At 46.5% G+C, this 22,505-nt stretch overlaps 1 protein-coding gene across 1 annotated transcript in view; it reads right to left on the bottom strand.

Moving 5' to 3' along the window:
* Positions 1-5,373: 5,373 nt before the first annotated feature.
* LOC149427131 (histone-lysine N-methyltransferase SETD2-like) overlaps positions 5,374-22,505 on the bottom strand; it is a 70,187-nt gene continuing 53,055 nt past the window's right edge. Inside the window, exons 11-13 of the mRNA XM_089668229.1 lie at positions 10,167-10,247; positions 8,100-8,201; positions 5,374-6,325 (exon numbers count right to left, since the gene is read on the bottom strand). Of these exons, the coding sequence (XP_089524355.1) occupies positions 6,164-6,325; positions 8,100-8,201; positions 10,167-10,247 (345 nt within the window). The 3' untranslated portion in view covers positions 5,374-6,163. The remainder of the gene's footprint in view (positions 6,326-8,099; positions 8,202-10,166; positions 10,248-22,505) is intronic.

The raw sequence follows: 22,505 nt of genomic DNA, 5'->3' as shown, positions 1-22,505 counted from the left end.
AAGAGGAACCAACACACCAGGAGGAACCCAGGAACCACCGCACCAGGGGGAACCCTCTGCACCAAGTGGAACCACAACCCCAAGAGGAACCCAGGACCCTCTGCACCAAGAGGAACCAACACACCAAGAGGAACCACCGCACCAGGAGCCCAGGACCCACCGCACCAGGAGGAACCCGGGAACCATCGCACCAGGAGGAAGCCAGGACCCCCCGCACCAGGAGGAACCCAGGACCCACTGCACCAGGAGGAATCCAGGACCCACTGCACCAGCGTAGGGTCTTACAATGGGTCCAAGGTCACATGTGCTCAGGGGGAACCTGCTCTCATCTGTGAAAAGCACAGGGCGCTGGTGGTGGACCTGCCAATTCTGGGGTTCAATGGGCAATGCCAATCCAGCTCTATGGTAATGGTCAGTGAGCACAGGGCCCACTAGAGGATGTCGGGCCCTCAGGCCACCCTCATGAAGTCTGTTTCTGATTGTTTGGTCAGAGACATTCCCACCAGTAGCCTGCTGGAGGTCATTTTGTAGGGCTCTGGCGGGGCTCATCCTGTTCCTCCTTGTACAAAGGAACAGATACCGGTCCTGCTGATGGGTTAAGGACCTTCTACGGCCCTGTCCAGCTCTCCTAGAGGAACTGCCTGTCTCCTGGAACCTCCTCCGCGCTCTCGTCTCCCGGAATCTCCTCCAAGCTCTCGTCTCCCGGAATCTCCTCCATGCTCTTGAGACTGTGCTGGGAGACACAGCAAACCTTCTGGCAATGGCAGGTATTGATGGGCCATCCTGGAGGAGTTGGACTGCCTGTGCAACCTCTGTAGGGTCCAGGTATGGCCTCATGCTACCAGTAGTGACACTGACCCGAGCCAAATGCAAGACTAGAGAAAAACAGTCAGAAAAGATGAGGAGGGGAAAAAATGTCAGTGGTCTCCACCTGTAAAACCATTCCTGTTTTGGGGGTTGTCTCATTGTTGCCCATCTAGTGCACCTATTGGTAATTTCATGAACACCAAAGCAGCTGCAAATGATTACCACCCCCCCACCCCCTGCGACTTACTAACCAGATCCATATCCCGGGAGTGTCATGGACTCGATGCGACTCGGATTACAAAGTCGTCCTTCCATCTGTCCGAGACATTTATGTCTGCCTATATCTTTTATTTGTTCTCTATTGTTTGTCTTCATTTTTCGCTCTCATCCTTTTGGAACTAAAAGGCAAAACTTTTTTTTGTTAGTTTTTGGATAGCACGGGGTGGGATTAAAACCCCGTCAGGTTATTATTGCTGTCTGTGTCCACCTTTCATTTTTCTGAGCAGTGTATGAGATGTTTTGGGGGGGGGGGGGGGTTCTATCCCCAGGAAAAGTTAAAAAAAATTATTAAAAAAATAAAAAGATTAGAAAAAGAAAGAAAAAAAGGATTTAAAAAAGAAAGAAAAAAAGATTTAAAAAAAGATTTAAAAAAAGAAAGAAAAAAAGATTTAAAAAAAGAAAGAAAAAAAGATTTAAAAAAAGAAAGAAAAAGATTTAAAAAAAGATTTAAAAAAAGATTTAAAAAAAGAAAGAAAGAAAAAGATTTAAAAAAAGAAAGAAAAAAAGATTTAAAAAAAGAAAGAAAAAAAGATTTAAAAAAAGAAAGAAAAAAAAGATTTAAAAAAGAAAGAAAAAAAGATTTAAAAAAAGAAAGAAAAAAAGATTTAAAAAAAGAAAGAAAAAAAGATTTAAAAAAAGAAAGAAAAAAAGATTTAAAAAAAGAAAGAAAAAAAGATTTAAAAAAAGAAAGAAAAAAAGATTTAAAAAAAGAAAGAAAAAAGATTTAAAAAAAGAAAGAAAAAAGATTTAAAAAAAGATTTAAAAAAAAGAAAGAAAAAAAGATTTAAAAAAAAGAAAGAAAAAAAAGAATTAAAAAAGAAAAAAAGATTAAAAAAAAGAAAGAAAAAAAGATTTAAAAAAAGATTAAAAAAAAGAAAGAAAAAAAGATTTAAAAAAAGAAAGAAAAAAAAGATTTAAAAAAAAGAAAGAAAAAAAGAAAAGATTAAAATAAAAAAAAAAAAATTAAAAAAAAGAAAATGCAGAAAAATGTCAGAATTGGCATGGGGTCTTAAAGAGGTTAAAGAAATCCGCACTGCAACCCGGATCACATGGTACTTCTGTAGCATGCGAGCCGGTGCAGGCAGACGTACTGCATTTGTGAGCTGATCTCGGGGGTTTCGTTAGCATTGGCCCCTGCTGTAGTGCATTATGAACGCGGCACAGGAAATGTGAACGGACCGCGGGTTTCCCGCACCACCTTCTGCTGCGATCGGGCCCCTGAGGCCTCTGCCTGTGTCTTGTGGGCAAAGCTCTCCACTGCAGTCCCAGCAAACTTGGTCTGAATGAGCCGATTGAAATCAATAAGAAGTTTCCCTGACATGTGCCGTGTCCTTGTATGATGAAGTCTCCTGTTCCCTCTGCTTTCCTATTAAAAACTGACCACACTGGGCATGAGAGCGCAGCGTGGTCAGTTCTCATGCTGTGCTGGGAACTCAGCCTGCTCTCCTCCAATGATGAGGCTCATCTTAGCACGAGCACAGCCATTCATTGGGAAGACCAGTGTGCCGCGTTTTTTTTGCTTCCGCAGCTCAGAGGTAAGTTTTCAGATGTGATTTTCCTGCCATAATTCTAGACTCTTTACCTATGACTAAGTAAAATAAAAAAAAACAACAAAAAACCAAAACCAACAAAAAAAAACCAAAACAATAAAAATGCAACAAAAACGAAAAAACAAAAAAAACTAAAAAAAAAACAAAAACAAAAACCAACAAACACAAAACCCAACAAAAAAAAAACAACAAAAACAAAAAACAACAAAAATACAACAGGAAAAAAACAAACAAAAAGCAACAAAAACAAAAAACACCAAAAACAAAAACAAAAAAAAGCACATTAGTGGCCTCCCAGAAGTTTGCTGCCATTTAACCATTTAAACAACAAAACAAAAACCAAAGAAAATACAAAAAAAACCCAACAAAAAAACAAAACAAAACAAAAACCAACAAAGAAAAAACAAAAACGCAAAAAAAGAAAAAAAAACAAAAACACCAAACCAAAAAAAAAAACCAACAAAACACAAAAACCAACAAAAACAAAACAAAAAAAACCCAACAAAACCAACAACAAAAATACAAAAGAAAAAAACAAACAAAAAGCAACAAAAACACCAAAAAAAAAAAAAAAAAAAGCACATTAGTGGCCTCCCAGAAGTTTGCCACCATTTAAACAACCAAAACAAAAAAAGAACAAAAACAAAACAATAAAAGACAAACAAAAACAAAAAAACTAAAAAAAACTAAAAAAAAAAACCCAACAAACACAAAAATTAACAAAAACCCAACAAAAATACAAAAGAAAAAACAAAAAAAAGCAACAAAAACAAAAAACACCAAAAAAAAAAACAACACATTAGTGGTCTCCCAGAAGTTTGCCGCCATTTAACCATTTAAACAACCAAAACAAAAAAAAGAACAAAAACAAAACAATAAAAGACAAACAAAAACAAAAAAACTAAAAAAAAAAACCCAACAAACACAAAAATTAACAAAAACCCAACAAAAATACAAAAGAAAAAACAAAAAAAAAGCAACAAAAACAAAAAACACCAAAAAAAAAAAAAAGCACATTAGTGGTCTCCCAGAAGTTTGCCGCCATTTAACCATTTATAAAAGAAAAACAAAAAATAACATATAAAACAACAAAAAACCAAAGAACAAAAAAAAAAAACCACAAAAAAAAAAAAAAGCACATTAGTGGCCTCCCAGAAGTTTGCAGCCATTTAACCATTTAAACAACAAAAACAAAGAACAAAAACAACAAAAAAACAAACACAAAACAAAACAAAAAAATAAATAAAATTCAGACAAAAACAAACAAAAGAAAAAAAAAAAAAAAAAGCACATTAGTGGCCTCCCAGAAGTTTGCCGCCATTTAACCATTTAAACAACCAAAACAAAAAAAAGAACAAAAAGAAAACAATAAAAGACAAACAAAAACAAAAAACACTAAAAAAAAAACCCAACAAACACAAAAATTAACAAAAACCCAACAAAAATACAAAAGAAAAAACAAAAAAAAGCAACAAACAAAAAACACCAAAAAAAAACACATTAGTGGTCTCCCAGAAGTTTGCCGCCATTTAACCATTTAAACAACCAAAACAAAAAAAAGAACAAAAACAAAACAATAAAAGACAAACAAAAACAAAAAAACACCAAAAAAACTAAAAAAAAACCCCAAGAAACACAAAAATTAACAAAAACCCAACAAAAATACAAAAGAAAAAACAAAAAAAAAGCAACAAAAACAAAAAACACCAAAAAAAAAAAAAAAAAGCACATTAGTGGTCTCCCAGAAGTTTGCCGCCATTTAACCATTTATAAAAGAAAAACAAAAAATAACATATAAAACAACAAAAAAACAAAGAACAAAAAAAAAAAAAACCACAAAAAAAAAAAAAAAAAAGCACATTAGTGGCCTCCCAGAAGTTTGCCGCCATTTAACCATTTAAACAACAAAAACAAAAAAAGAACAAAAACAACAAAAAAACAAACACAAAACAAAAAAATAAATAAAATTCCGACAAAAACAAACAAAAAACAAACAAAAGAAAAAAAAAAAAAAAAAAAGCACATTAGTGGCCTCCCAGAAGTTTGCCGCCATTTAACCATTTATAAAAGAAAAACAAAAAATAACATATAAAACAACAAAAAACCAAAGAACAAAAAAAAAAAAACCACAAAAAAAAAAAAAAAAAAAAAGCACATTAGTGGCCTCCCAGAAGTTTGCAGCCATTTAACCATTTAAACAACAAAAACAAAAAAAGAACAAAAACAACAAAAAAACAAACACAAAACAAAACAAAAAAATAAATAAAATTCCGACAAAAACAAACAAAAAACAAACAAAAGAAAAAAAAAAAAAAAAAACAATAAAACCCCCCCAAAAAAAAAAAAGCCTCCCAGAAGTTTGCAGCCATGTAACCATCTCTCCTTTACCCCCCCCCCCCCAGCTCGGTGTGCCCCCCCCCTCCCCCCCAGCTCGGTCTGGCCTCCCCCCCCAGCTCGGTGTGCCCCCCCTCCTCCCCCCCAGCTCGGTCTGGCCTCCCCCCCCAGCTCGGTGTGCCCCCCCCCCCCCTCAGCTCGGTCTGGCCTCTTGCCACCAACCCTTTCACGGAACACGGGACTCCGCACAATGAAGTTACACTGCGAACTCCATAAATATATTCTTTTTTTCTTTTGCATCCATACAACAGCCGGCAGAGGAGATGCACGATGACGTCATGTACACATCTTACATCTTTCATCGAAAATAGAAAAATACAGAACCAAAAATACCCAAAAACAGTTATTTGCCGCCGATCCTCCCGATTTCTCTGTAGGCAAAATCGTTATTTTATTCTCTTTTTTTTTCTTCTTTTATACATAAAAAATTCTGTAAAAATTTTTTTGAAGTAAAATGATAATAAGCGGGTAAAATAAAAACAAACTGAAACCAGCAATGCACAAAGCTGCCAACGGGCGGGGATGGGTGGGTGGGGGGGGTGGGGGGGAAAACAAAACCCAAAAAAAAAAAAAAAAAGCAGAAATGACAAAAAACAGCAATAATTATTTAAAAAAAAAAAAACAAAAAAACCCAAATATCTAGATAAACACAATTAGCGGTGAGTAGGTCGAATATTTACATTATGAAAACGAATGGTTAACCCAATAGCACTCATGAGAAGGAAAACATTTTCCAGCTTGCGGGTGAAGGATGATGAAACAAAAATATATAACATTATATTCACATCTGTTAAAATATAATACACGTCTTTACGGGTGGAGGAGGTGGGCGGGGGGGGGGGGGGGGGGCAGGGAGAGGGGGTGGGGCAGGGGGAGGGGTCGTAATCAAAAATCGGGAGTTCCACAATTTATTGCGCTGTACAGGAAAAACGCATGTCGACGGGACAGAGAAGCGAGAGAGGGGGGGGGGGGGGCTTCTGCAGTTCATGAGTTCGATTCGGTAACGGCCAGGTTGGGGCCGATATGTCGTGTTGGTGGGCCTCCTCGCTGGTCGTGGCTCCTGAGGCCTCGCTGGGGGGGGGGGGGGGGTAATGCTCAGTCGCTGGAGACGGATGGAAGAACGGCGGCGCCGGCTATTCCATGTCGATGTCCTCTTTGGGTTTGTAGACGGTGCCGAACTTCTGCATGTACTTCTTGATGTACTCCTTGGTTTTGTGTTTGACGTTCTCGTTGCAGTCCAGGTCCTCCGGGTTCTTGCAGTACTTCAGCTCCTTGTTCATGACTCCGTGGGTCAGCTGCGGGGAGAGGCGGGAGGTACGAATTAGGACACAGTGGACGGAAAAGAACGGATTGTGATTGGCTGAGCTCCTCCCCGTGTAGGTGACACCACAAGGAAAGAAGAAGAATTCCAGGTGCGGATGGATATCTGATGCAGTTACACTGTTCTAGATTGGACCAACTGTGTGGGGAATTCCTCCAGAACTTACTCTCTACACCTTTGTGATATGGAGGAGCCCTTGAAATCATGATGTGGTGTCAGGGAAACCCCCAATAAAAATTACTGCAGCTCACTGTACGTTAGTGTGATGGTCCTCCCACTGACACCAATGATGGGGCACTATTCCTCCCACTGACACCAATGACGGGACACTATTCCTCCCACTGACACCAATGAGGGGGCACTATTCCTCCCACTGACACCAATGAGGGGGCACTATTCCTCCCACTGACACCAATGAGGGGGCACTATTCCTCCCACTGACACCAATGAGGGGGCACTATTCCTCCCACTGACACCAATGAGGGGGCACTATTCCTCCCACTGACACCAATGATGGGCACTATTCCTCCCACTGACACCAATGATGGGGCACTATTCCTCTCACTGACACCAATGAAGGGGCACTATTCCTGCCACTGATACCAATGATGGGGCACTATTCCCCCCACTGACACCAATGATGGGGCACTATTCCCCCCACTGACACCAATGATGGGGTACTATTCCCCCCACTGACACCAATGATGGGGCACTATTCCTCCCACTGATACCAATGATGGGGCACTATTCCTCTCACTGACACCAATGAAGGGGCACTATTCCTGCCACTGATACCAATGATGGGGCACTATTCCTCCCACTGACACCAATGATGGGGCACTATTCCTCCCACTGACACCAATGATGAGGCACTATTCCTCCCACTGACACCAATGATGGGGCACTATTCCCCCCACTGATACCAATGATGGGGCACTATTCCTCCCACTGACACCAATGATGGGACACTATTCCTCCCACTGACACCAATGATGGGGCACTATTCTTCCCACTGACACCAATGATGGGGCACTATTCCTCCCACTGACACCAATGATGGGGCACTATTCCTCCCGCTAATACCAATGATGGGGCACTATTCCTCCCACTGACACCAATGATGGGGCACTATTCCTCCCACTGACACCAATGATGGGGTACTATTCCTCCCACTGACACCAATGATGGGGCACTATTCCCCCCACTGATACCAATGATGGGGCACTATTCCTCCCACTGACACCAATGATGGGGCACTATTCCTCCCACTGACACCAATGATGGGGCACTATTCCTCCCACTGACACCAATGATGAGGCACTATTCCTCCCACTGACACCAATGATGAGGCACTATTCCTTCCACTGATACCAATGATGGGGCACTATTCCTCCCACTGATACCAATGATGGGGCACTATTCCTCCCCCCACTGACACCAATGATGGGGCACTATTCCTCCCACTGACACCAATGATGGGGCACTATTCCTCCCACTGATACCAATGATGGGGCACTATTCCTCCCCCCACTGACACCAATGATGGGGCACTATTCCCCCCACTGACACCAATAATGGGGCACTATTCCTCCCACTGACACCAATGATGGGGCTATATTCTCCCCACTGATACCAATGATGGGGCACTATTCCCCCCACTGACACCAATGATGGGGTACTATTCCCCCCACTGACACCAATGATGGGGCACTATTCAGATCACATCTATGGTGGAGCAATGCTCTGACCTTGCGGGCGAGGTGCTTGAAGTCCTCGGTGGTGTTGATCCGGCCGATCTTGCAGTCCGGCTTCCTGTAGGGGTTCAGGCACTGCACAATGAACTGCGACATCTGCGCGGGAGAAAATACAGCGCACAGCATTTATTCCAGGCATTTCTATGTGACACAAGGCTTTACATACACATCAGTCTGGCCCCAGGAGCTCACAATCTACGGTCCCTATCTTGCATACTGGGGTCACTAAGGAGCCCAACCTACCAGCGTGAAACATCCTATTGGCTCCGGACACAACTGAAAGAGGACTTCATCTACTGCCTGGTCTGGTGAGCCGATTTAATTGTGGGGGGGGGGGAGAGAGCTGGGGAGGGGGGGAGAGCTGGGGAGGGGGGGAGAGCTGGGGAGGGGGGGAGAGCTGGGGAGGGGGGGAGAGCTGGGAGGAGGGGGAGAGCGAGAGTTTTGGAGGAGGGGGGAGGAATAAGGGAGGAGGAGAGTTTTGGAGGGGGGGGGGAGGAATAAGGGAGGATAATGGGGGGGGGGGGGAAGAGATGAGGAAGGATAATGGGGGGGAGATGGAGGATAATGGAGGGGGGGGGGAGAGATGAGGGAGGATAATGGAGGGGGGGGAGAGATGAGGGAGGACAATGGAGGGGGGGGGGGGAGAGATGAGGGAGGACAATGGAGGGGGGGGGGGGAGAGATGAGGGAGAACAATGAAGGGGGGGGAGAGATGAGGGAGAAATAATGGAGGGGGGAGAGAGATGAGGGAGGATAATGGAGGGGGGGAGAGAGATGAGGGAGGACAATGGGGGGGGGGGAGAGATGAGGGAGGACAATGGGGGGGGGGAGAGATGAGGGAGGATAATGGAGGGGGGAGAGAAATGAGGGAGGATAATGGAGGGGGGGAGAGAGATGAGGGAGGATAATGGAGGGGGGGAGAGATGAGGGAGGACAATGGGGGGGGGGGGGAGAGATGAGGGAGGACAATGGGGGGGGGGGGAGAGATGAGGGAGGACAATGGGGGGGGGACAGATGAGGGAGGATAATGGAGGGGGGGAGGAGAGATGAGGGAGGATAATGGAGGGGGGGAGGAGAGATGAGGGAGGATAATGGAGGGGGGGAGGAGAAATGAGGGAGGATAATGGGGGGGGGGGGGGGGGGGGGAGGAGAGATGAGGAAGGATAATGGAGGGGGGGGGGGGGAGCTGTGGGGGCAATAAAGGAGGTAAAGAGCTTTAGGGGGTAAATGGGGGGGAGAGGGGGGGCGCCACAGGATATGGGTATATCTACAGGTGGGATGGGGGGAGAAGGAGAGCTATGCGGGGGGGTTGAGATAGGGGGAGAGCTGGCAGGGAGGGGTGTGGTGGACAGATAAGGGAGCGGGAGAGCTGTGGGGGGGGATGGGGGTTAAGATAGGATGACGCTGGCGGGGGAGATAAGGGAGGAGGGAAGTGAGGAGAGCTGGTGGGGGGGTACAGATAAGGGAGAGGGAGAGCTGTGAGAGATAATGGTGAAGGAGAGCTGGGGGGAGGGGGGGATTGGGGTGTTTGATAGATGGAGAGCGGTGGGGGGAAATAGAGGTGGGCAATAGGGAGGGATAAGGGAGGTGGAGAGTGGTGGGTGGGGGTCAGGGAATAAAAGAGGAGGAAAGCTGGGGGGGGGGTTGAGAGAATAAGAGGAGGAGAGCTGTGTGGAGGCGGGGGGGGGGGGGAATAAGTCAGGTGGAGAGTTGTGGGGGGATAAGGGAGGGGGAGAGCCGTGGGGGGTATAGGGGTTGGGAAGAAAGCTGGGGGTGGTGCTGAGGAAGGGGATGGGGGGGGGGGGGGGGTGATCTGTACTCGGGAGTACGCTCAGGTCTGCCACGCCTACACCTCCCCGTGGCACGCAGCGCACCGCCTATCCTCCTTTAGCTGGTTCTGTAGAGATCAGGAACGATGGCGACGCCACAACCAGCAGGCCCGGGATTGGCTGCTCTTCATAGTTCAGGATTCTCGGGGTACACTGATAACAGAAGCTGAAGGACCCCCTATAATGACGGGACAGGAGGATGGGCGGGGCCGGGCGTGGCCTGCTGGACGTACCTCCTTCCTGAACACCTCTTTGCTCTTCTTGGCCAGCTCACTCGATGTGTCGGCTTCTGCCGTTTTAGCCTTTTTGGAAGACTGAAAAACAAAAAAATGTTTTTATCATTATACAGGATTTATGGCGCCAACAGTGTGCTCAGCGCTGTACAATATAACGGGAGACAATACTGATCAATACAACATCAATACTGATCAATACAACATCAATACAGATCAATACAACATCAATACTGATCAATACAACATCAATACTGATCAATACAACATCAATACTGATCAATACAACATCAATACAGATCAATACAACATCAATACTGATCAATACAACATCAATACAGATCAATACAACATCAATACTGATCAATACAACATCAATACTGATCAATACAGATCAATACAACATCAATACTGATCAATACAACATCAATACTGATCAATACAACATCAATACTGATCAATACAGATCAATACAACATCAATACTGATCAATACAACATCAATACTGATCAATACAACATCAATACAGATCAATACAACATCAATACTGATCAATACAACATCAATACAGATCAATACAACATCAATACTGATCAATACAACATCAATACAACATCAATACTGATCAATACAACATCAATACAACATCAATACAACATCAATACAGATCAATACAACATCAATACTGATCAATACAACATCAATACAGATCAATACTGATCAATACAACATCAATACAACATCAATACTGATCAATACAACATCAATACAGATCAATATAACATCAATACTGATCAATACAACAGGGATAGGAGGCCCTGATCCTGGGAGCTCACATAGAACTGTCACTGATTGGGAAAGACAAATATCTGTCAGGTTTGTCCCAACTGGTGAACTGTCACCTTTGCTGGACAGCTTGGCATGGAGGAGAAAACTGGCACCTGATGCTCCCGGGTCACAGAAGTATAAATAATTTTCTTTTTGGGGTATTTTTTTTTTTCTAAACCCCTTCCTGCCCATCTCCAGCATCCCATTAACAGGGTTTATATGCTGGGGGTGGGTGGGAATGATCAGCCAATCACGTGATCACACGACTGGGAGCCGGACTTGCCGGCTACTGAATATCTTCTAGGGGGGGGAGTAAACAAACTAAACTAATGTGGTTGCATAAGTGTGCACACCCTCTTATAACTGGGGATATAGCTGTGTTCAGAATGAAGCGATCACATTCACAATCATGTTACATAGGAGTCAGTACACACCCGCCATCATTTACAGAGCCTCTGATTAACCCCAAATACAGTTCAGCTGTTGTAGTCAGCCTTTCCTGACATTTTCTTAGTCGCATCCTACAGCAAAAGCCATGGTCCACAGAGAGCTTCCAAAGCATCAGAGGGATCTCATTTTTAAAAGGTATCAGTCAGGAGACGGGGACAAAAGGATTTCCAAGACATTAGATATACCATGGAACACGGTGAAGACGGAAATCATCAAGTGGAGAAAATATGGTGCAACAGTGACGTCACCAGCAGTGACACCACCAACAGTGACATCACCAGCAGTGACACCAACAGTGACATCACCAGCAGTGACACCAACAGCAACATCACCAAAAACTGGATGTCCCTCCAAAATGGATGAAAAGACGAGAAGAAAACTGGTCATCACCAACAGTGACATCACCAAAAACTGGACGTCCCTCCAAAATGGATGAAAAGACGAGAAGAAAACTGGTCATCACCAACAGCGACATCACCAACAGTGACAACACCAACAGCGACATCACCAACAGCGACAACACCAAAAACTGGATGTCCCTCCAAAATGGATGAAAAGACGAGAAGAAAACTGGTCGTCACCAACAGCGACATGACCAACAGTGACATCACCAACAGCGACATCACCAACCGCACCAAAAACTGGACATCCCTCCAAAATGGATGAAAAGACGAAAAGAAAACTGGTCATCACCAACAGCGACATGACCAACAGTGACATCACCAACAGCGACATCACCAACCGCACCAAAAACTGGACATCCCTCCAAAATGGATGAAAAGACGAGAAGAAAACTGGTCATCACCAACAGTGACATCACCAACAGTGACAACACCAACAGTGACATCACCAACAGCACCAAAATCTGGACGTCCCTCCAAAATGGATGAAAAGACGAGAAGAAAACTGGTCATCACCAACAGCGACATCACCAACAGCGACATCACCAACAGCGACATCACCAACAGCGACATCACCAACAGCGACATCACCAACAGCGACATCACCAACAGCGACATCACCAACAGCGACATCACCAACAGTGACAACACCAACAGTGATATCACCAACAGCAACATCACCAACCGCACCAAAAACTGGACGTCCCTCCAAAATGGATGAAAAGACGAGAAGAAAACTGGTCATCACCAACAGTGACATCACCAACAGTGACATCACCAACAGTGACATCACCAACAGCGACATCACCAACCGCACCAAAAACTGGACGTCCCTCCAAAATGGATGAAAAGACGAGAAGAAAACTGGTCATCACCAACAGTGACAAGACCAACAGTGACATCACCAACAGTGACATCACCAACAGCGACATCACCAACAGCGACATCACCAACAGTGACATCACCAACAGCGACATCACCAACAGCGACATCACCAACAGCACCAAAATCTGGACATCCCTCTAAAATGGATGAAAAGACGAGAAGAAAACTGGTCATCACCAACAGTGACATCACCAAAAACTGGACGTCCCTCCAAAATGGATGAAAAGACGAGAAGAAAATTGGTCATCGCCAACAGTGACAACGCCAACAGTGACATGACCAACAGTGACATCACCGAGAGTGACATCACTGAGAGTGACATCACCAAAAACTGGACATCACTCCAAAATAGATGAAAAGACGAGAAGAAAACTGGTCTGGGAGGCGGCCAAGAGGCCTACAGCAACATGAAAGGAGCTTCAGGAATATCTGGCCAGTCCTGGCTGTGTGGTCCATGTGACAACAATCTCCCGTGTTCTTCATATGTCTGGTCTATGGGGTGGAGTGACAAGACTGAAGACTTTTCTTACGAAGAAAACCATCCAAGCCCGGCTAAGTTTTCCAAAAACAAGTCTGAAGTCTCCCAAAAGCATGTGGGAAATGTGTTCTGGTCTGATGACACCAAGGTGGAACTTTTTGGCCATAATTCCAAAAAACAACACTGCACATCACCAGAAGAACACCATACCCACTGTGAAGCATGGTGGTGGCAGCATCATGCTTTGGGGATGTTTTCCTTCAGCTGGACCTGGGGCCTTAGTCCATGTAGAGGGAATTATGAACAGTTCCAAATACCGATCAATATCGGCACAAAACCTTCCGGCTTCTGCTAGAAAGATGAACATGAAGAGGAACTTCACCTTCCAGCATGACAACCACCCGAGGCATCCATCCAAATCCACAAAGGAATGGCTTCACCAGGAGAAGATGAACGTTTTGGAATGGCCCAGCCAGAGCCCAGACCTGAATCTGATGGAAGATCTGTGGGGGATCTGAAGAGGGCTGTGTGCAGGAGATGACACGCAATCTGACAGATTTGGGATGTTTTTGGAAGGAAGAGTGGGCAAATATTGCCGAACCAGGATGTGCCGTGCTGATAGGCTCCTCCCCAAAAAAACTGAGTGCTGGAATCTTATCAAAAGGGGCTTCAAAGGATAAGCGTAAGGGCGTGCTCACTTATGCAACCAGATTATTTTAGTTTTTTATTTTTACTTCCCCCCCACTTAAAAGATTTCAGTTTCAACTGACTTGTACAGTTTATCGGTCACATTAAAGGTGGAAAAAGTTCTGAAATGATTTATCTGTCTCATTTTTTTACATCACGGAAACCTGAGATTTTAACAGGGGTGTGAAGACTTTTTATATCCACTGTATATATTCTGGGAGTGTTTAGTGCAGACGTCACATCTGGAGCAGCAGGAAAGTGAGCGGGGTCTGGACAGAGGACAGAGGAGAAGCAGAGCTGAGGGCCCTGAACAGGAGAAGCCAGCAATGTAACAAGTGGTGTGCAGCATGGGAGCAATATAGTGGGAGGTGAGCAGGAACCAGAGAGAGAGGAGGATCAGCGAACCAGAGGATCAGCAGAGATGGGAGTTACCACTGAGTGTGGGATCAGCAGAGCTGGGGGTTACTACTGAGTGTGGGATCAGCAGAGCTGAGGGTTACTACTGAGTGGGGGGTCAGCAGAGCTATGGGTTGCCATTGAGTGGGGGGTCAGCAGAGCTATGGGTTGCCACTGAGTGGGGGGTCAGCAGAGCTGAGGGTTACCACTGAGTGAGGGATCAGCAGAGCTGAGGGTTACCACTGAGTGAGGGATCAGCAGAGCTGAGGTTTACCACTGAGTGAGGGATCAGCAGAGCTGGGGGTTACTACTGAGTGAGGGATCAGCAGAGCTGGGGGTTACTACTAAGTGAGGGATCAGCAGAGCTGGGGGTCCTACTGAGCGGGGGATCAGCAGAGCTGGGGGTCCTACTGAGCGGGGGATCAGCAGAGCTGGGGGGTTACTACTGAGTGAGGGATCAGCAGAGCTGGGGGTTACTACTGAGTGAGGGATCAGCAGAGCTGGGGGTTACTACTGAGTGAGGGATCAGCAGAGCTGGGGGTTACTACTGAGTGAGGGATCAGCAGAGCTGGGGGTTACTACTGAGTGAGGGATCAGCAGAGCTGGGGGTTACTACTGAGTGAGGTATCAGCAGAGCTGGGGGTTACTACTGAGTGGGGGATCAGCAGAGCTGGGGGTTACTACTGAGCGGGGGGATCTGCTGAACAAGGGTACTAATAGGCTGATAGCTGCGGGGGATGATCTGGTGGAGGTGACTCCAGTACAGTTCTTAGGTGGAGGCGGGGTCGGCTCTCCTGAATAAGTGAGTTTTCAAAGGCAGACAGGGTGGGGGATGACCAGACAGACTGTGGTAGGGAGTTCCAGAGGATGGGAGAGGCTCTGGAGAAGTCCTGGAGGTGAGCGTGGGAGGAGGTGACGAGGGAGCTAGAGAGGAAGATATCTTGGGAGAAGCGGAGGATTTGGGCGATATCTGCGGATGAGGTTGGCGATGTAGCTGGGGGCAGTGTTGTGGATAGCTTTGTAAGTCTAGCGGCAGTCGCTGATCGGTCGGTAAGGTGGATGAGTCTAGCGGCAGTCGCTGATCGGTCGGTAAGGTGGATGAATCTAGCAGCAGTCGCTGATCGGTCGGTAAGGTGTATGAGTCTAGCGGCAGTCGCTGATCAGTCGGTAAGGTGGATGAGTCTAGCGGCAGTCGCTGATCGGTCGGTAAGGTGGATGAATCTAGCAGCAGTCGCTGATCGGTCGGTAAGGTGTAGGAGTCTAGCGGCAGTCACTGATCGGTCAGTAAGGTGTAGGAGTCTAGCAGCAGTCGCTGATCGGTCGGTAAGGTGTATGAGTCTAGCGGCAGTCGCTGATCGGTCGGTAAGGTGTATGAGTCTAGCGGCAGTCGCTGATCGGTCGGTAAGGTGGATGAGTCTAGCGGCAGTCGCTGATCGGTCGGTAAGGTGTATGAGTCTAGCGGCAGTCACTGATCGGTCGGTAAGGTGGATGAGTCTAGCAGCAGTCGCTGATCGGTCGGTAAGGTGGATGAGTCTAGCAGCAGTCGCTGATCGGTCGGTAAGGTGGATGAGTCTAGCGGCAGTCACTGATCGGTCGGTAAGGTGTAGGAGTCTAGCAGCAGTCGCTGATCGGTCGGTAAGGTGTATGAGTCTAGCAGCAGTCACTGATCGGTCGGTAAGGTGTATGAGTCTAGCAGCAGTCGCTGATCGGTTGGTAAGGTGTAGGAGTCTAGCAGCAGTCGCTGATCGGTCGGTAAGGTGTATGAGTCTAGCAGCAGTCACTGATCGGTCGGTAAGGTGTGTGAGTCTAGCAGCAGTCGCTGATCGGTTGGTAAGGTGGATGAGTCTAGCGGCAGTCACTGATCGGTCGGTAAGGTGTATGAGTCTAGCAGCAGTCGCTGATCGGTCGGTAAGGTGTATGAGTCTAGCAGCAGTCACTGATCGGTCGGTAAGGTGGATGAGTCTAGCGGCAGTCGCTGATCGGTCGGTAAGGTGGATGAGTCTAGCGGCAGTCGCTGATCGGTCGGTAAGGTGGATGAGTCTAGCGGCAGTCGCTGATCGGTTGGTAAGGTGGATGAGTCTAGCAGCAGTCGCTGATCGGTTGGTAAGGTGTATGAGTCTAGCGGCAGCCGCTGATCGGTCGGTAAGGTGTATGAGTCTAGCGGCAGTCGCTGATCAGTCGGTAAGGTGTATGAGTCTAGCGGCAGTCGCTGATCAGTCGGTAAGATGCATGAGTCTAGCAGCAGTCGCTGATCGTGTATCTGTGAAATCTGTTAGAAGCTTACCGGCCCTTTCTGTACATAAGTTCCTTCAGGAACATTTTGGTCTTGAACCCGATCCGCAGCACCAGATGGCTAAGTGGACAAGAGGGTCAACATGGATTCCTGCGTCCTTTATGGGCCGCGTGTTTCCTCCAGCTGCTGTATCCATCCAGATTCCTGAACGGCGGGATACTCTGAGATACCTGGGGGATGTACAGGGAAGTGTCCCTGTGTTCTGGAGAAGATTTATTGGAGGGGATCAGTGGGGGGTGGGGGAGCCTCAGCTGTCCTCCAGACGGAACTCGCAAGGGGGGATCAGGAGGCCCCAGAGCATCGGAGATACCGGAATACCAGACAGGGGGATGGACTTCACATGCGCACGGACCGCCGCGGGGCTCATTAGCTGCACAGACAGCCGCGGGGTTCCTTTACACTTACCTCGCATTGGACACGCTTTTTTAACCCCTCGCCCTCCATAGGATTTACCCCCCCCCCAACCAGGCCATTTATTGCGTGACTAACTGACAATTGCGCGGTTGCGCAATGAAATTTACGCCCTTTCTTTCAGGGGTATTTGATGGCCTGTGTGGCTTTTATTTTTTTGCGCTATTAAAAAAAAAAAAAAAAAAAAAAAGACGACAATTTTAAGAAAAAAAAACAATATTTTGGACTTTTTGTTATTAAAGACGTCCAGTAAAAAAATGTAAAAAATTTAATTGATGTCTTTTATTCCCCCGCGATTTGAACTTTCATTCAGTGGTATTTGATCGATTTTTTATTTTTTGCGCTATTAAAAAAAAAAAAAAAGGGAAGACAATTTTAAGAAAAAAAAACCAAAACATTATTTTGGACTTTTTGCTATTAAAGACGTCCAGTAAAAAAAAAAAATGAAATTTATGTCCTTTTTTCCCTGATCAGCTGCATTGGAGGGCTAGAGGAGAGACCCCCAGATCTCTCCATGAAGAGGACCTGTCACGGCTCATACGGTCACAACGGATGTTGTTCATCCTTGCGATAGCAATAAAGTTGCTTTTCTCCCACAAATTGAACTTTCTGTCGGTGGTATTTGATCGCCCGTGCGGTTTTTATTGATTTTATTTTTATAGTGCAAAATACGACAATTTTAAGAAAAAAAAAATATATATATATTTTGGACTTTTTGTTATTAAATACAGTTGCAAGAAAAAGTATGTGAACCCCTTGGGATTCCGTGGAGTTTTGCATGAATTGGGCATAAAATGTGCTCTGAACGTCATCTAAGTCACAACAATAGAAGAACACAGTCTGCTGAACATAATACTACACAAACATTAGATGTTGCCATGGTTTCATTGCACATAACATGTAAACATTCACAGTGCAGGGAGGAAAAAGTATGTGAGGCCCTAACCACTCGCCTACCGGGCACTTCTATCCCCTTCCCCCCCAGGCCAATTTTCAGCTTTCAGCGCTGCCGCACTTTGATTGACAATTGCGCGGTCACGCAACATTGTACCCATATGAAATTTTGATCATTTTTTTATCACAAATAGAGCTTTCTTTTGGTGGTATTTAATCGCCGCTGGGCGCTTTACTTTTTGCGCTATAAATTAAAAAAGTGCAAAAAATTTGAAAAAAAAAAAAAAAAGTTTCTTTGTTTCTATTATAAAATTTTTCAAACAGGTATTTTTTCTCCTTCACTGATGTGTGTTGAGGCGGCACTGATGGGCACCGATAGGCAGTACTAATGAGGTGTCACGGATAGGCGGCACTAATATGCAGCACTGATAGGCGACACTGATGATGGGTACTGATGATGGGTACTGACTGGCATCACTGCTGGGCACTGACTGGCACAACCCCTGGGCACTGACTGGCAACACTGCTGGGCTGCACTGGTGGGTGGCACTGGTGGGCAGCACTGGTGGGTGGGCACAGGTGGGTGGCACTGGTGGGCACTGATGGGTGGGCACAGGTGGGTGGCACTGGTGGGCACAGGTGGGTGGGCACAGGTGGGTGGCACTGGTGGGCACAGGTGGGTGGCACTGCTGGGCACAGGTAGGTGGCACTTCTGGGCACAGGTGTGTGACACTGCAGAGTGGCACAGGTGGGTGCACTGCTGGGCACAGGTGGGTGCACTGCTGGGCACAGGTGGGTGATCTGCTGGGCACAGGTGGGCGGAGCTAGTGGGCGCACTGCTGGGCACAGGTGGGCGGAGCTAGTGGGCGCACTGCTGGGCACAGGTGGGTGGAACTTGCGGGTGGCATTGCTGGGCACCGATCATCAGGGCACTGATGATCGGTGCCGATCCCCGCTCTGACAACTGCCGGTTCTCGGCAGTACTTTTCTCACGATCTGACAGCGTGAGGAAATTGCAGCCGAGAACCGGCACTTGCATTTCCCTGTGATCAGCGTGTCATTGGACACCGCTGATCACGTGGTAAAAGGCCGGTATGATTGGCCTTTTACCACATCACGTGATCAGCTGTGTCCGTAGGACACAGCAATCACGGAGATCGCCGGGTGCGCGCCCCCTGGGGCGCGCAGGAGAGCGCGTTCTGGGAGGACATCATATGACGTCCACTCAGAACTGGCCGGCCGCAGTGCAGCCGTCATTCGGCTATCTGCGGTCGGCAACTAGTTAATGACTTCTCCCAGAGCTAATTGGAGCCAGGAGTGAGCCAACCTTGACTCCAATCAGTGTGATGATATTGGATGTGTTGCTGACACCTGTTTTGGGTTTACTGGTTTCAAGAAGCGCTGTCTGATGTGAACCATGCCTCGCAGAAAAGAGCTCTCAGAAGACCTACCATCAAGAATTGTTGACTTGCATGAAGCTGGAAAGGGTTACAAAAGTATCTCCTTGAGCCTTGATGTTCATGTGTCCACGGTAAGACAGACTGTCTACAAATGGAGAAAGTTTAGCACTGTTGCTACTCTCCCTAGGCGTGGTCGTCCTGTAAAAATGACTGCAAGAGCACAGCGCAGAATGCTGCATGAGGTAAAGAAGAATCCCAGAGTGTCAGCTAAAGACCTACAGAAATCTCTGGCACATGATAACATTTTCGTTGACACATCTACAATAAGGAAAACATTAAACAAGAATGGAGTACATGGGAGGACACCACGGAGGAAGCCATTGCTGGCCAAAAAGAAGATTGCAGCACGTTTGAAGTTTGCAAAAGAGCACCTGGATGTTCCACAGCACTACTGGCAGAATATACTGTGGACAGATGACACCAAGATTGAGTTGTTTGGGAAGAACACACAACACTATGTGTGGAGAAAAAAAGGCACAGCACACCAAAATCAAAACCTCATCCCCACTGTGAAACATGGCGGAGGGAGCATCATGGTTTGGGGCTGCTTTGCTGCCTCAGGGCCTGGACGGATTGTTGTCATTGATGGGAAAATGAATTCCAGAGTTTATCAAGACATTTTGCAGGAAAACGTACGACCATCTGTCTGCCAACTGAAGCTCCGCAGAGGATGGGTGATGCAACAGGACAATGACCCAAAGCATACAAGTCATTCAACAAAACAATGGCTGCAACAGCACAGAATACGCCTTCTGGAGTGGCCCAGTCAGAGTCCTGACCTCAACCCCATTGAAATGCTGTGGCATGACCTTAAGAGAGCGATTCACACCAGACATCCCAAGAATATTGCTACACTGAAACAGTTTTGTGAAGAGGAGTGGTCCAAAATGACTCCAGATCGTTGTGCAGGTCTGATCTGCAACTACAGGAAATGTTTGGTTGAGGTTATTGCTGCCAAAGGAGGGTCAACCAGTTATTAAGTCCAAAGGTTCACATACTTTTTCCTCCCTGCACTGTGAATGTTTACATGTTATGTGCAATTAAACCATGGCAACATCTAATGTTTGTGTAGTATTATGTTCAGCAGACTGTGTTCTTCTATTGTTGTGACTTGGATGACGTTCAGAGCACATTTTATGCCCAATTCATGCAAAACTCCACGTAATCATAAGGGGTTCACATACTTTTTCTTGCAACTGTATGTCCAATAAAAGAATTTAAAAAACTAAATTTACGTCCTTTTTTCCCTGATCAGCTGCATTGGAGGCCAGATTAGAGACCCCAGATCTCTCCATGAAGAGGACCTGTCACGGCTCATGCTGTCACAACGGATGTTGTTTATCCTTTGTGATAGCAATAAAGATGAGAGGAAAAAAAAAAAAAAAATTAGAGACGGTGTAAAAAAATGTTTCTTTAACCCCTCGCCCTCCTGAGGATCCCCCCCCCCCCCACCTTCATGACCAGGCTATTTTTTGCATAACGGCACTGCGTTACTTTAACCGACAATTGCGCAGTCGTGCAACGCTGCACCCAAATGATATTTACGTCCTTTTTTCCCCACAAATAGAGCTTTCTTTCGGTGGTATTTGATCGCCTGTGCGTTTTTTATTTTTTGCACTATAAAAAAAAAAAAGGGAAGACAATTTTAAGAAAAAAAACACAATTTTTGACTTTTTGCTATTAAACATGTAAAAAAAAAAAATAAATAAAAAATCAAATTTCGTCATAAATTTAGGTGGAAATGTCTCCCGCTCCGTGTCTTTGCTAAAAAAAAAAATCCCAATCTGTGTAAATGAATTGGTTTACGTGAAAGCTATTGTGTATACAAATGGCAGTATAGAGACTGAAATGGTTTGTTTTTTTTCGACTAGTAATGGTGGCGATCGGCGACTTATAGCGGGACTGTGGCGGGCATTCTGACACTAGGGGGGGGGGGGAACTAAATTGGTGTCACTGACATCCCCAGTGACACCAATACAGTGATCAGTGCTAAAAAAAAAAAAAAAAAAAAAGCACTGACACTGTACTAATGGCACCGGGCAGGTAGGGGTGAGGGGGCAATCAAAGGGTTAACTGTGTGCTGGGAGTATTTTACTAGGGGGCGGGGTCTGTGTGCTTCACTGTAATCACACTGATCAGGATGGCTATGCTGTGCAGTGTGTCCGAGTTGACAGGGAGGAGAACTGTTCGTAAACAAAACAGTTCTCCTCCCCATCGGAGATGCTCAGTTTTCACCGAGCACTAGCGGGTAATCACTAGCCGGGCCCGGTGATTGACAGCCGCGGCAGCGAATGGCTGCACAGGTATTGCAGGCATGGAATATCCCAGGATGCACTGGGAGACCAACAAACTGAAAAGATGTCATCAGCAGTCACTTCCGCTTTCCTGTGTATATATTCTGGGGGTGCAGTGCGGAGCAGCAGGAAGGTGAGCGGGGGCCAGAGCGGAGCAACTAGCAGACGGCACACATGATGTGCAACATGGGAACGCTACAGCGGAAGGTGAGTGGGGACTGGAGAGAAAGAGGACTGAGCGTCAGAGGATCAGCAGAGCTGGAGGACCGGAGCAGGAGAAATTAGCAATGTCACATGTGGTCCGCAGAATGGGGGAGCAATATAGCGGGAGGTTGGAGGGGGACTGGAGAGAGAGGGGGTACGACTGAGCGGGGGATCAGCAAAGCTGCGGGTACGACTGAGCGGGGGATCAGCAAAGCTGCGGGTACGACTGAGCGGTGGATCAGCAAAGCTGGGGGTACGACTGAGCGGGGGATCAGCAAAGCTGGGGGTACGACTGAGCGGGGGATCAGCAAAGCTGGTGGTACGACTGAACGGGGGATCAGCAAAGCTGCGGGTACGACTGAGCGGGGGATCAGCAAAGCTGGGGGTACGACTGAGCGGGGGATCAGCAAAGCTGCGGGTACGACTGAGCGGGGGATCAGCAAAGCTGGGGGTACGACTGAGCGTGGGATCAGCAAAGCTGGGGGTACGACTGAGCGGGGGATCAGCAAAGCTGGGGGTACGACTGAGCGGGGGATCAGCAAAGCTGGGGGTACGACTGAGCGGGGGATCAGCAAAGCTGCGGGTACGACTGAGCGGGGGGATCAGCAAAGCTGCGGGTACGACTGAGCGGGGGATCAGCAAAGCTGCGGGTACGACT

The sequence above is a fragment of the Staurois parvus genome, unplaced genomic scaffold (assembly GCF_062004578.1).
Source record: "Staurois parvus isolate SC_StPar_1 unplaced genomic scaffold, SC_StPar_1.0 ptg003987l, whole genome shotgun sequence".
NCBI lineage: Eukaryota > Metazoa > Chordata > Amphibia > Anura > Ranidae > Staurois > Staurois parvus.
Note: the sequence above shows the minus strand (reverse complement) of the source record. Positions and strands in the feature narration are given on the sequence as shown.